Source organism: Doryrhamphus excisus, linkage group LG22 (assembly GCF_037039965.1).
Source record: "Doryrhamphus excisus strain RoL-2023G ecotype Guam linkage group LG22, RoL_Dexc_Guam_v1.1, whole genome shotgun sequence".
Lineage (NCBI taxonomy): Eukaryota > Metazoa > Chordata > Actinopteri > Syngnathiformes > Syngnathidae > Doryrhamphus > Doryrhamphus excisus.
The window spans coordinates 272129-285773 of NC_136378.1; the positions used below are offsets into that span (position 1 = coordinate 272129).

The 13645-nt window shown below is 51.4% G+C and overlaps 1 protein-coding gene across 1 annotated transcript; it reads left to right on the top strand.

The window, feature by feature from the left end:
* Positions 1-601: 601 nt before the first annotated feature.
* slc16a2 (solute carrier family 16 member 2) lies at positions 602-12560 on the top strand. The gene is made up of 7 exons (XM_058063386.2): positions 602-1542; positions 7753-7897; positions 8468-8954; positions 9602-9745; positions 9995-10223; positions 11005-11257; positions 11326-12560. The coding sequence occupies exons 1-6, from the start codon at positions 1116-1118 to the stop codon at positions 11247-11249; spliced, it is 1677 nt and encodes a 558-aa protein (XP_057919369.2). The 5' UTR covers positions 602-1115; the 3' UTR covers positions 11250-11257; positions 11326-12560.
* Positions 12561-13645: the final 1085 nt, after the last annotated feature.

The window sequence follows — 13645 nt, forward strand, 5'->3', positions numbered from 1 at the left end:
ATTTTGCATATTCTGTAGGACCTTTGGACACTAAATGAAATTGTTCCTGCCTACAGACCATGCCAGCATTGCTAAATACATTGGATGGCTTCGGGGGTGGGGGCTCCTTTGTTTCCAAGTGGAACAGTTGACCCACTTTTCGGGCTTTTCAGAGCATAGAAATAACCCCCCCCCCCCATTTCGCCCTTACATAACACGTTTTCCCAAGCTGTCTGCCACATTATGGAAGCTACGAATTAAGGAGAACCGAGAGGACATTATTACATTAACATTATTACTATGAACGAACTGTGACTGTAATATCGTTTTCCTGCCAAATGAATGTTCAGTATATGACAACATTAGCGTACAGAGCAGTGAATGAGTTACAAACATTAGCCCGAGTTTACTAATGCTGTTGGAACAGATGTGCGAGATTCTAAATCGTTCAAATATAACCGTTCTGGACACTAAATCAACGAAAAAAACCGTTCTGGACACGTAAAGCAAGTTTGCTAGCTAGCAGGCTAACAGCGCAGGACTAGCTTAGCACCGAGACGGACAGTCGTCTGCTATACGCTCGTGCATCTTCGCGCGTTGTCCGGAAAGCGCCGAAGTTCCAGCGCCGCCATTGGCCCTCGCCGCCAGTCAGTCTTGTCAGGAAAGGAGGGCGTGAGCTAGTAGTTGAATGACTGCCGGCTGTGGACGCTGTGGACGGGACAGGACAGCCCGTGGAACATACACGAAGGCGCCGGTTCCTTATAATTCCAACTATTTAACTCAGGACGGCCTTCGTCGAGGCACCAGGGAGCGTTGCTGTAGGCGTCAGCCGGGACAAAGTGCCGTGGAGGCCGAGGCGAGGTTCTCGCAGGTTGATGGCAAGGAGCGGAGAAGACGACAAACGTAAACATGTCTCGTCTCGGTTGATTCGATCACTTTTAAAGATCGCAACAATTCCCGGTGTGTCCGTTAGAATGACACACGCCGGGCCGTGTTTAACAAGCGGCTTGTCTGCCACGATGTTTTGACCGAGAGCCAATCAAATTGGCTATTCAAATCCACGCTTATGTCAGTGACCTATATCTCATGTATGTGCGCCAAGAGCCCACAGTCTCCTCGGCGCTAGACCAGACAGCATGGGGACCAACGGGGTAGACAACCAGGCGCAGCCGTCTGGCAGGGTGTCCGGGACGGAGCAGCCCGCCGCGGGTCCCCCCGAAGACGAGCGGGGCGATGCTGCCCAAAAGCCGCAGCCGAATAAAGATGAGCAAGCGGCGGGCGGCGAGTCGAAAGTCCCGCAGGAGGACTGCGCCGTGCAGCTGATCGAGACCGGCTGCAAGCCCGGATCGTCCCCGGGTCTCGAAGCAGAGCCGGCCGTACAGGTGGAGAGGAAGGACGGGGGATTCGCGCCCCCCGAAGGAGGTTTTGGCTGGCTGGTGGTTTTGGCAGCGACCTGGTGCAATGGATCCATCTTCGGAATTCAGAACTCTTTCGGCATCCTGCACATGATGCTGGTGAGGGAGCACGCAGACCCGGAGGACAAGACGTCTCAGTTCAAAGTGGGTATGTAGGATACTTTGTACATGCAGTATGCCGTGTGCGTGGAATCTCCCGTCGAGACGGGAGATGTGGGTCATCCCACGGCGGAGTGGCTTTTCCCTGCATGCCAGCTATCATAAACACACGCTCTCTGCTGTGGAAAGCAGCGTGGGGCTTGCGTGGACCGTTCATCCGTGCTCCTTGGTTATAGCGGCACGTCGGCTGCTCGGTGTGCGTGCCCGAGTACAGTGCACCTTGCTGGGCCGCGTCAGGTGACTCCCTGCCCCCCATACTCTGCTTCTCCTGATAGTAGTGTATCTCCTGGTAGGTACTGTAGTACCAGTAGTATTGTCAAGATATTTGATTGGGACAAAACAGGCACCCCTGGTCAAATCCTAATTGGTTCCAGTCCTCATCTCCAAGTGTAAACTAAATCTACATTTTCGAAAAAGAACAAAGGTCTTGTTTATGTCAAATGAAAACACGGAATTTAGGTGAAGGTTTTGTCCTGGCAAAAGTTTGACTCTGGAAACACGGAACTGTCCAATGCGAGAACAACTCAAGTCAAGCGTTTGTTGACTTTGTAAGTTCCCATGTATTCCTCTCGGTATTCCCGACATTGCAGCAGGTCAGCAGGTACTCAGGGAAGGGGACGACTGGCAGGATATAACTCCTTTGTGCAGGAAATAACTGCTGTACAAGGAATTGCTTTGTTGGAGGTGGCCAAGTGGTTAGCAAGTTCCTGTCCCTGCTGGAGCGTCTCTGTGTGGAGTTTGGAAGTGTGTGTGTGTGTGTGTGGGGGGGGGGTCCCTCCCCCCATAAGCCAAAACATGCATGTTAAGTGGAGACTCTAAGTTAATGTGACTGAGTGGAAATGCTTCTTTGTGATATGTGCGCTGTGATTGGCTGGCGAGCCGTCCAGGACGTACTCTCTCACCCAAAGCCGGCTGGGATCAGCCGTGACCAGGGATGGCATAAAGGGGGAAATCTGCATGTTTTTACTATTGATAGAGCCGATTGAAGCGTCACACAGCAAGCATTTCTGAATGAAATACATTTCCATGGAGCCATGTGGGAATGACGTATGTGTCATGTATGGAATGATCAGCTTCTATTGTGGACTGTAGATGTCCATGCAGTGCATGACTTTGGTGACATAAATCCAATGACTGCCATAAACAATTGCAGCAAATAGATGAATGAATTCATGAGGTGCCGGGACATGGGAACGCTTGTAGAGAGAGGGATGTGGGACCGGATCATAGTTCTCAGACTGGCCTCTGGAGCAAATTCAGTGCTATAGCGTTAGCGTGAAAGCAGGTGCTACACGGCGAGAGAAAGCCAAAGCCGAAGCTGAGGCTGAGGCGCTCCTGTGGCAACTTTGTCATGGCACGTAGATGAGCATGACCTGTTGTTCCTTCTCATCCAACCTGACAGATTCCTCATGGTCTGCTCAGGAAAACGGGGCAGTTGATTTAGTCTTTCAAGAGCTCTTATGTAATCATTCTTGTTCAGCCGGTGTTCCGCTGTGAAAGGATTAAGCTCAGTCCTGCCGGTCTGACCTTAGAATTAGAAGAAAACAAGCTGAGGAACAAAAGCGAGGTCTTCCAGCCGTCGTGCTTCCTCATCCACAAACTCTTTCGACCCAACTGCTGAGTCATGGCTCTTGATGCTGATTTCCACACCCACGTTTCCTCCCATCCTGGGAGTACTATTCTTCTACAGTACCGTGGAGCCTTGGGTAGCGTCATTAACTCCTTCCAGATGCGCACCGTCTCTAACCAAAATGGACGCCAAACGGATCCATTTTTCCCACAAGAAATAAAGGAACTCCAATGTATCTGTTCCTGAAAGGCAAACATGTCTCCGACCTTTTCATGGTTTTACAAGTCCAGTGGAGGCATTTTGGTGGGCCAATGTATTATTGGGATTGTTTGGAGACGCCAAACTCTGCTTAAGTGGCCCAGCAACTAACCAGAAGTACCTTCCTCATCACCGAAATCCAACTAGAACCGGGTCACGGGACCATGTGGGGTAAGTCACCCTTGATGCGCTACGCTGCTGATGGAGACGTCATACAGCTTCATGTCAGAGGAGCCCAAGCGTCCCTTGAAATGCTGCATGGTGTCCGGCCTTGAAGCTTAGCCATCGCTAACAATAGCTGGGTGGGCTGCTTATGAGTTGCAGATGGTCTTGTTTTGCCCCATAAGCATCCAACGGCACGCTAGAGATCTCATCCCTGTGGTGCCGACACGTACAACACCCCCAAGGTGTGTACTCAGCTGTTCCGTCAGCACAACATGTCCTCTCTGGGAAAAAGAAACAAAAGAGGATGCTTTGATACTCGGTGGGGCGGACGCTAAGAAGAGTGGGATGGAGGCAACAGGCCCCCATATTACGCAACAGCTACTGTACACATACAGTAGTACTGGCAGGCTACCTCCTGTTGTACTACGGTGTGATTAGGAAGGTGTACTGTGGTTACTGCGGTGTGATTAGGAAGGTGTACTGTGGTTACTGCGGTGTGATTAGGAAGGTGTACTGTGGTTACTGCGGTGTGATTAGGAAGGTGTACTGTGGTTACTGCAGTGTGATTAGGAAGGTGTACTCTGGTTACTGCGGTGTGATTAGGAAGGTGTACTCTGGTTACTGCGGTGTGATTAGGAAGGTGTACTGTGGTTACTGCGGTGTGATTAGGAAGGTGTACTGTGGTTACTGCGGTGTGATTAGGAAGGTGTACTCTGGTTACTGCGGTGTGATTAGGAAGGTGTACTGTGGTTACTGCGGTGTGATTAGGAAGGTGTACTGTGGTTACTGCGGTGTGATTAGGAAGGTGTACTCTGGTTACTGCGGTGTGATTAGGAAGGTGTACTCTGGTTACTGCGGTGTGATTAGGAAGGTGTACTCTGGTTACTGCGGTGTGATTAGGAAGGTGTACTGTGGTTACTGCGGTGTGATTAGGAAGGTGTACTCTGGTTACTGCGGTGTGATTAGGAAGGTGTACTCTGGTTACTGCGGTGTGATTAGGAAGGTGTACTGTGGTTACTGCGGTGTGATTAGGAAGGTGTACTCTGGTTACTGCGGTGTGATTAGGAAGGTGTACTCTGGTTACTGCGGTGTGATTAGGAAGGTGTACTGTGGTTACTGCGGTGTGATTAGGAAGGTGTACTCTGGTTACTGCGGTGTGATTAGGAAGGTGTACTGTGGTTACTGCGGTGTGATTAGGAAGGTGTACTCTGGTTACTGCGGTGTGATTAGGAAGGTGTACTCTGGTTACTGCGGTGTGATTAGGGAGGTGTACTCTGGTTACTGCGGTGTGATTAGGAAGGTGTACTGTGGTTACTGCGGTGTGATTAGGAAGGTGTACTCTGGTTACTGCGGTGTGATTAGGAAGGTGTACTCTGGTTACTGCGGTGTGATTAGGAAGGTGTACTCTGGTTACTGCGGTGTGATTAGGAAGGTGTACTGTGGTTACTGCGGTGTGATTAGGAAGGTGTACTCTGGTTACTGCGGTGTGATTAGGGAGGTGTACTCTGGTTACTGCGGTGTGATTAGGAAGGTGTACTGTGGTTACTGCGGTGTGATTAGGAAGGTGTACTCTGGTTACTGCGGTGTGATTAGGAAGGTGTACTGTGGTTACTGCGGTGTGATTAGGAAGGTGTACTGTGGTTACTGCGGTGTGATTAGGACCGGGACCTGCCAGCCAGGTCACCTGATCTCCATGGAATCTTTTGTCTTCCACGGCCAACTATGACGTACAAATAAATGCTGGACCATAGTCCTGATCATCTCCAGTCATGGTAAACACGTAGGAGGTGGTGTTGTTCTTCTGGAGGAACACGTTGGAGTGTTTTGCCATGTAAGGACGTAATCCAAGCGAGGTGGACCCTGCATTGTTGAGAGTAGCAACCCTGGATGTCACAATAGCCCTACATGTTCTACATGCCGCCCCCCCCCCAGGGTGTGCTGGAGCCTACCCCATAGCCGTCCATAATGAAATATTTGTATTCCTGTACTTGCATGCAGTGGCTTATTTAGAAAATGCCCCCCATCATCTGCTGTGCTCGTGCTGGGACGTTTCAGTGAGCTTCACGGCTTGGGTGTGGCGTTTCAGTTAAGTCATCGCTAACTTCATGCTCGACCTCGCACGTGCGTGCGCTCTTCTCACACGCCCATGAGGTGTAGCGTTAGCGTGACGCCACCACTCACTTTACTTTGAAATCTCCCAAACCACGTCAGCACACAACAGCGTTTCCTGTCTGACTTGCTGACTGAATAGGACTTCCTTTCACAGCCACAACCACGCCATCATTCCAGCTCTTCATTGGACGACCCGGTCTGGGCACCCCCCCGTGCGTGAGAGCAGCTGCAGCAACCATAGCGTCATCATGTCAAGGCTGACGTGTCAAACCGGTTCCCTGTGGAACGTACAGACCAGGAAGCCTGGAAGCATGCAGAAGCGTCATGACCTCACCGTCATGGCATCGTTTCCAATGGCAGCCACACGGGGGCAGACGTCAGGGGGCGCTCATATGCCGTTACTCTCGTTATTGTTATGGTGGAACCACAGAAGTACGACGCCCTCAAAGACATCCTAAGCTGCCAATGTGAGGGAGAACATGGAACAAGAGACACAAAGGCAAGGATAGGAAGACATGCACACCCCATCAAAATGGGAAGACCAGTTGATCCATCCAGCATCTGTTGGGTCTGAAGGAGCTCTCTGACCTTCAGCATGCAGGACATGGCAGTGAGACAAAAAAACATTTTAGGTCAAACAGGCTGTTCATCCAAAGCTTATGACCATAGCTTCCGAAGTGTGAAATGGCCGTCTAAAGCGTCCGGTGGCCTACGATGGATAGACCCCATCCAGCCTTCCAAGCTCAATCGGGGATTTGGTGGTGCTTCCGTTGGAAGAAAAGCCAAGCTCCGAGTTCAGCATTGGGCATTTTACACTTAATACTATGGAAGTGCAATTTGGGGAGAGTTGAGTAAAGAAGCCCCATTTCTGGCATGGGGGGCTCCGGGTCAGGACTAGGAAGCACGTAAGGCGGGTCGGGGGCGTAAACCACTGAAGCCCATTTACCATACACGCTCCTAGCAGCTCATGCACATCCTTAGTTCTAGTGCAGGACTGGAGGACCTGCATGACTTTGCCAAGTGTCCACCTGGTTGTTCTTGAATTGAAGAAAGACCGGAATAAAAGAGGTGGAATGAAGCGAGGCTTGGTGGCGGCCGGGAGGAAGCCAAACACGAGGCCAGGCCCTGCATGCCTTCCATGTGTGTACATACTGTAAGTCATTCACTTCAAGTGCTCTGGGCTTCCACTCGCCACACTGACTGCTGTGTCACATATTTCAACTCAGTAACCTCCTGAGTGGGGCTGTACTGCGACACGACAAAGAGAACCACAGTTTCACCATGTAGGACGTCTCCGCTGTCCCATCTTGCTCACCCCCCCAATGAGCTCATTTTCATTTCATTTCTTCTTCCTCTCCATTCCTCATACTTTGCTAAACCGTGGTTGAATAACACGGCGCCGACTGAATGTGTTTTTTGGTCTCACCCCTCTGGGCCGCTTGGAACAGCACGGCCTCTTGGCTCAGTTTGATATCAAACCCACCTTTGGTCCCCTGGTAGCCCGAGCCAGTCAGTCATTTATTTGCATTTCAGGGTACAGACTGTCCATGTGTGAACTTTACACCAGCGACTACCTCGCTGCTAACCTCAGTGTTCCTAATATGCTTCCATGCACGGAATCATATTCTTTTCCTGCTCACGGGAACTCAATAAAAGACGTGAACTAATCATCACATTACACTCCTGCTATTCCTGGTTTTCATCACATCGTGTGGGCTACGGGATCGCTACAGGGATGGCTGCCACTAGCATAGCTAGCCCCTGACTTAACCAGTAAACTTATTCTAAGCTTAAAGTGTCCCAAGCGGAGTGGGGAAGAAGGACAAAAAAGTGACCACTTCCACACTGGAAGAGAGGACAACTTTTTAAACCACTCCATCTCAACCTCTTTGATACAAGACGTTCATGCATGAAAATGTTCTTCAGTCCGCTTCCAAAGAAGACAAATCCAAGCCTTTTGTGTTGGGCTTCTTATTTCCGAAGGAAGGGAAGTCCATTTGTCCACGGTCATGTTTCCACGCCTCATCATGGTCGGGTAAAGGTGTCACTGCCGAGTTGACTTCAGGTGAGCTAATGTATGTTCTCTCTGTGCAGCCTGGGTCGGGGCGCTGGCCATGGGAATGATCTTCTTCTGTTCACCTGTGGTCAGCATGTTCACCGACCACTTTGGCTGTCGGAAAACCGCCGTCAGCGGGGCGCTGCTGGCGTTCATCGGACTGCTGAGTACATCTTTTGCAACGTAAGCAGCGGGCGTTAAACTAGCGTAGACTTCATATGTGAGTGCAGCATTTATCTTATAAAGGCATATGTTACCTTACCTCATCTTATCTTATCTTATCTTCCGTGTTGGACAGTGATCACTATTGGCTTTGCCAAAGTACCAAGAGGTGTCATTTTTGGAAAGTTGGTATTGGGAAACGTTACAATATTAAGGGAATACATGAAAGACCATTTAACAAGAAAGGTGACATGTTTAAAAAACAATTTGGCCAAAAAGAGCAAAGAGTGACATTTTCACCTCCAGCTCATCACAAATCTGAGATGACATCTATTTGGCCCCTGCTGGCAAACGTCTGGGCACCCTTGGTGTAGGGTAGGAGAAACCAGGAAGACCAGGAAGGTGAGAACGTTCTTGGAATAGCGACTCATTCAGGAAGTAAAATGGGGCTAATAAGCTTCCGTAGCCAGCCAGGAAACACGTGTACTCATGCATGAAGTGGGCGTTGGTGTGACTGTAGCGTGTCAGCGGGACATGTGGCGTTCCGCTAAAAGAGCGCTATGTCTAAGGCTCTCATGGTCTGTTTTCCAGCTCGCTGAGCCTCCGTTATTTGACCTACGGCGTGCTGTTTGGCTGTGGATCCTCCTTCGCCTTCCAGCCCTCCTTGGTCATCCTGGGCCACTACTTTCGCCAGCGCCTGGGCTTGGCCAACGGGGTGGTGACGGCGGGGGCCAGCCTCTTCTCCATGGGTCTCCCCGTGTTGCTCAACAAGGTGGTGGAGCCGCTGGGACTCAGCAGGACCTTCCAGATCCTCAGCCTCTTCATGCTGGTGCAAGCCTTGCTGGCGCTGACATTCAAGCCGCTGCTCCCCGCCGGACCTTGCGTGGGACCACCGGGCAGCGCTCAGCCTCCAGTCCAGCCGGGGGCCAGTGCTCACAGCGGGAACTGGTGCAGTAAGGCCTTGGCGGGGGTCCGAAAGTACTTTAACCTGAGAGTTTTTGGCATCGTCACCTACCGCGTGTGGGCTTTTGGAGTTGCTACAGCAGTACTGGGCTACTTTGTGCCTTACGTCCATCTGGTAAGAACACCGTCCTCCTTCTCGTCTTCATGCATACGTCACTGCTCCATAGCGCTTCACAAGATAGAATGACATAAAGGAGAAACAGCTGACGTGGAAACAATGGCAGCCCTGATCCATCCATCCATCCAGCCTGGTGCCGACGTCCCTTGGCCCGCCTCCTCCGGAAGCTTTTTCATGAACAAGATGGCCGAGTCTGCTGGTGTCATGAGCCAAATGTTCACGTATCCAGATGTCTGATGCTCCTGTTGCGACCTCCCTCCGCCAGACCTGTTGTTTCAGGCCGGGGCCCAGATGTAAATACAGCCCCGGCCTTTGTAATGGCTCCAGGGCTCCAGGAAGCCCCTCCCTTATGGGCCCCCCCCAGCCCTAAACATGGCAGCCTATGGCCATTCATGCGTCCCACGCCTTCAAAGCACGGCAAATAGTTCAACATGTTCAGGAAGGACTTCAGAGGCCGGTTTCATGTGTTGGAGCCCATCCGGGGGGGGGGTTGGGGGGGGGGGGGGGGGGGGCGCTGGCCTATATACATTGTGTCTTCCTGCTGTGCTGTTTGCTATGTGATCACCACACCTTGCAGGTGATGTTCTACTGTTGACCACAAGGTGGCGTGCCCATCTCCATCTGCCTGTGCTCTTCTCCACCAGATCAACTTCGTAGAGGAGCAGTTCAAGGGCAGCGACAAAGAGTGGCTGCTCCTGGTCTGCATCGGAGCATCATCAGGGGTGGGACGACTCACTTTCGGCAAGATCGGGGACCTCATTCCCGGCCTGAAGAAGATCTACATGCAGGTTAGCAAAAGGATGACCTTCCCGTGCTGGCTTACGTTTACGTTTTGGTCTGCATTGCGCCATAAGCTAGCTGCATGAATAGACTTTGTATTTCCACCCTCCTTCACCGTCGCCCGACCCTCCGTGTAAACGTGTCGGCCATATTTGCCAGCTCAGGGTGGAAGACCAGTGGGCGGTCCACGGATGGACATGGAGACTCGCACACAGGGTGGACAGAGGAATGAACCTTGTCTCTTGCGTCCTTTGTAGGTGGTGTCCTTCATGGTCCTGGGTCTGATGTCCATGATGATCCCTCAGTGTGCCGTCTTCGAGGGGCTGGTCGTGGTGTGCGTCTTTCTGGGCCTGTGTGACGGATGCTTCCTCACCATGATGGCTCCCATCGCCTTCGAGCTGGTGGGACCCATGCAGGCCTCGCAGGCCATAGGCTACCTGCTGGGCCTCATGTCCCTTCCCATGACCGCTGGCCCCCCCATCGCCGGTGAGACTTTAACTTGTGTTCCACACATCCCATGCTGCATGTATACTGCATGTATACTGCATGTATACTGCCTGCTACTACATGTATACTGCATATGAGTATACAGTAGCCAGTACAGTACATCCCATGCTGCATGTATACTGCATGTATACTGCATGTATACTGCCTGCTACTACATGTATACTGCATATGAGTATACAGTAGCCAGTACAGTACATCCCATGCTGCAGTGTGGTGTGTTTAACTGGTTGTCCCTGTTTCTGTTTGTTTACCTTACACAGTATGTAATGGGAGGGGTGGGGACTGCAGGGTGGGGGCACGGAATTTAGGCTAAGTCCACACAAAGACGGATAGTTCCAAAAAGTAGTGTTAAGAAAATAAAAGACAACCATATTTTATCCAGGGTTTAGCAACCACATCAAAGTACTTTGGTCCATTGTGTCCCATAATATTACAGGTATTAAGTAAATACATACGTACTTGTACATGGCTATTTCTCTCCTAGTATTTATTTACCCTCATGTCTTCCTGATGGTAAAAACCATGAAGCCAAACATGGTAGAGACCAAGGCCAAGCTGTCATGGGTGGATATCAATCATCCAGGAAGACATCGGGTTGGTGTCCTGGCGGAGGAATGATCCCGTATTCCAACATTCCAATAGCAGAGTAGATGATGATAGCAGAGATGATAACGGATCAATGCCGCAGTGACCCTGAGGAAGAGCGAGTGTGTTGCGGTCGCTCCACATGGCCGTGGGTTACTCTCCCTGTACCCCCCAGGTCTCCTCCACGATTATTTTGGCGACTACACGGTGGCCTTCTCCGTGGCCGGCGTGCCCCCCATGATCGGGGGCGTGGTGCTGTTCTTCGTTCCCCTCATCCACGGGCGGCTGCGGCTCGGCCAGACGGCGTCGCCGGAAGGAGAGACGAGCGCCCACATGCTGCCCCACGGCCCGGCGGCGCCAAAGAGCTGCTCCAACGGAGACGTGCTGCCCGGCTACACCGACGTGGAGACACACATCTGACTCCCATGGTGACACACGTTCCCCGCGTGGCCCCGCCCCGCCTTTGCTTCTTCTCATGACCTTCTCCCGCCCTCAGGTTACCCGACTGGAGCTGACCTTTAACCTCGCCAGCTCCTTGAGGCGAGATGTCAGATGAACTCATTAGTTGCTTTGGGAAGATGGAGGTATGATATCAACTGTAGACCCGCCATCTTTAGGACCTGCTTCCTTGTCAGTGGCTGCTGGGTCATACTGACGCCTTTCAACATGGACGCTGACTACTTTAATTCCACCGCCTTCTCAAGCGGGCATGATGGCATAGCTTAGATACAAACGTTCTCACCTGTTCAACCTCATTTCACACCAACTGTGGAACCATAAGGAGGTGCTTTGATGGGCCTTCGTTGATTGCTGCATCCAGCTTTCCCTCTCCTTTCCCTCTCCTTCCCTTCTCCTTTCCCTCTCCTTTCCTTCTCCTTTCCCTCTCCTTTCCCTCTCCTTCCCCTCTCCTTCCCCTCTCCTTTCCCTCTCCTTTCCTTCTCCTTCCCCTCTCCTTTCCCTCTCCTTTCCTTCTCCTTTCCTTCTCCTTTCCCTCTCCTTTCCCTCTCCTTCCCCTCTCCTTCCCCTCTCCTTTCCTTCTCCTTTCCTTCTCCTTTCCCTCTCCTTCCCCTCTCCTTTCCCTCTCCTCCCCCTCTCCTTCCCCTCTCCTTTCCCTCTCCTTCCCCTCTCCCTCCCGCCCTTCCTGCCTTTCCTCTCACAGCCAGCCGAATACATCCGCACTAGAAGCGGCCATGTCACAAGACCGGCCTCAGCTTCACATACTGGCTTTAGCTGACGCTTCCATGGCAACCACACAAGCTCCTCATTCCTGCGCTCAAGGAGACACGTGACGTGGCCTTTCATTACGTGCCTTCTGGCAGGCGCCCATGTGGGGTTGGGCATCCATGGGAACCGGGATCATTCAAATGTTCTTATTCCCATTCCTCGTTTCCATGACCACTTGCCCATCGCAAAAAATACACACCAACACCAACAAAGAAGAAGTGGCTCAGGAGTTTAGCTTTACTTGAGAAAACACATCAGTGGGCTCCATGCTGCATTTGCAGCACGGCGATATCATGCGGCGCAATGATATCATGCGGCGCAATGATATCATGCGGCACAATGATATCATGCGGCACAATGATATCATGCAGCACGGCGATATCATGCAGCATGGCGATACAGTAAACAAGGAATGGGAAGCAAATAGTTCCCATTCAAATGATTCCCAAGCCAACTCCACAGGCTTTCCCTCTCTGATTTTCAGTCCCATTTTTTTTTGGGGGGGGGGCAGGGTGCTAAAACAATCATGCAGTCCTTTTGTAGTTTGACACTGTAGATTTTTCTCGTTTAAAAAAAAGGCATTTTGCACAAACTTCTCCGAGCTATTCCCTCCAGCAGGCTTTCAGTCAGGAACGTTCTTCTCCTGACTCCTGGTCTGGCTTCCTGATTCTGCCTGATGCCCCATTCCTGCCTGCGTTCCGTTCTCCTACACAGCTGCTATTTATTACCGTCCATTCCCTCCCATTCCTTCCTATTCCTTCCTATTCCCTCCCATTCCTCCAGGCACACAATGCCGGACTGACTATTTCCCAACTAAACAGCCAAACCATCCAAGTACGCTAGTTTGCAGGATGCAAATGAAATGTACTGCAGTGGCTGACATGAGATTTACTACTATGTACGAGATTGTACTCATCAAAACACGGGTATCTACATGTACTTTCACTTCACGTTACAAGACAAGAACAGGCTGTGTGCAAATACTTCATTCCATCTCTTCATGGGACAGCCATCCACTTCCATTTACACTGGAGCCTACTACAATGGACATGTGGGTTCCTCCCTGATGTCATGTGACTCAATCACACAACAGCTGGGAAATCTGGTGTCATGACAAGGCGTCAGGTGGGAATGGGAGCAGGCGGGAATGGGAGCAAGCGTGTTTCACCCCCTCCGAGTCCAATTCCACCTGCGAGGAAGAACACAGGACGGGACAAAGTGGGCTGTGCCGGACCTCCGCGTCCTCTCATACCTCATGTGGTTTTAGTGGTTTTGAAAGAGACTCCTTGGTACCGTGTCGTACCTTGAAACCGGGAACCGGCCCAGGCTTCGTGTACAGTTCAATTCCCGTTTTCTTAAATGCGACGCAGGCCCGATGTGTATGCCCAAATGGATCCCATCTGCATCCATCCACTGCAGGGTGAACGCATCCGTGCTTTTCGTCATCCCTTCCAAGGTGACACATGGTGAAACATCCGTTTCCTGTGATGTCACATCCCGCCCTGCGGGGCCAAGGTAGCCTCCCTCGTGGTCCAGGCGCTATTCTTACCTACCCTTCTATCCTGACTCATCCAAAGGCTTTGAGTCTTGAC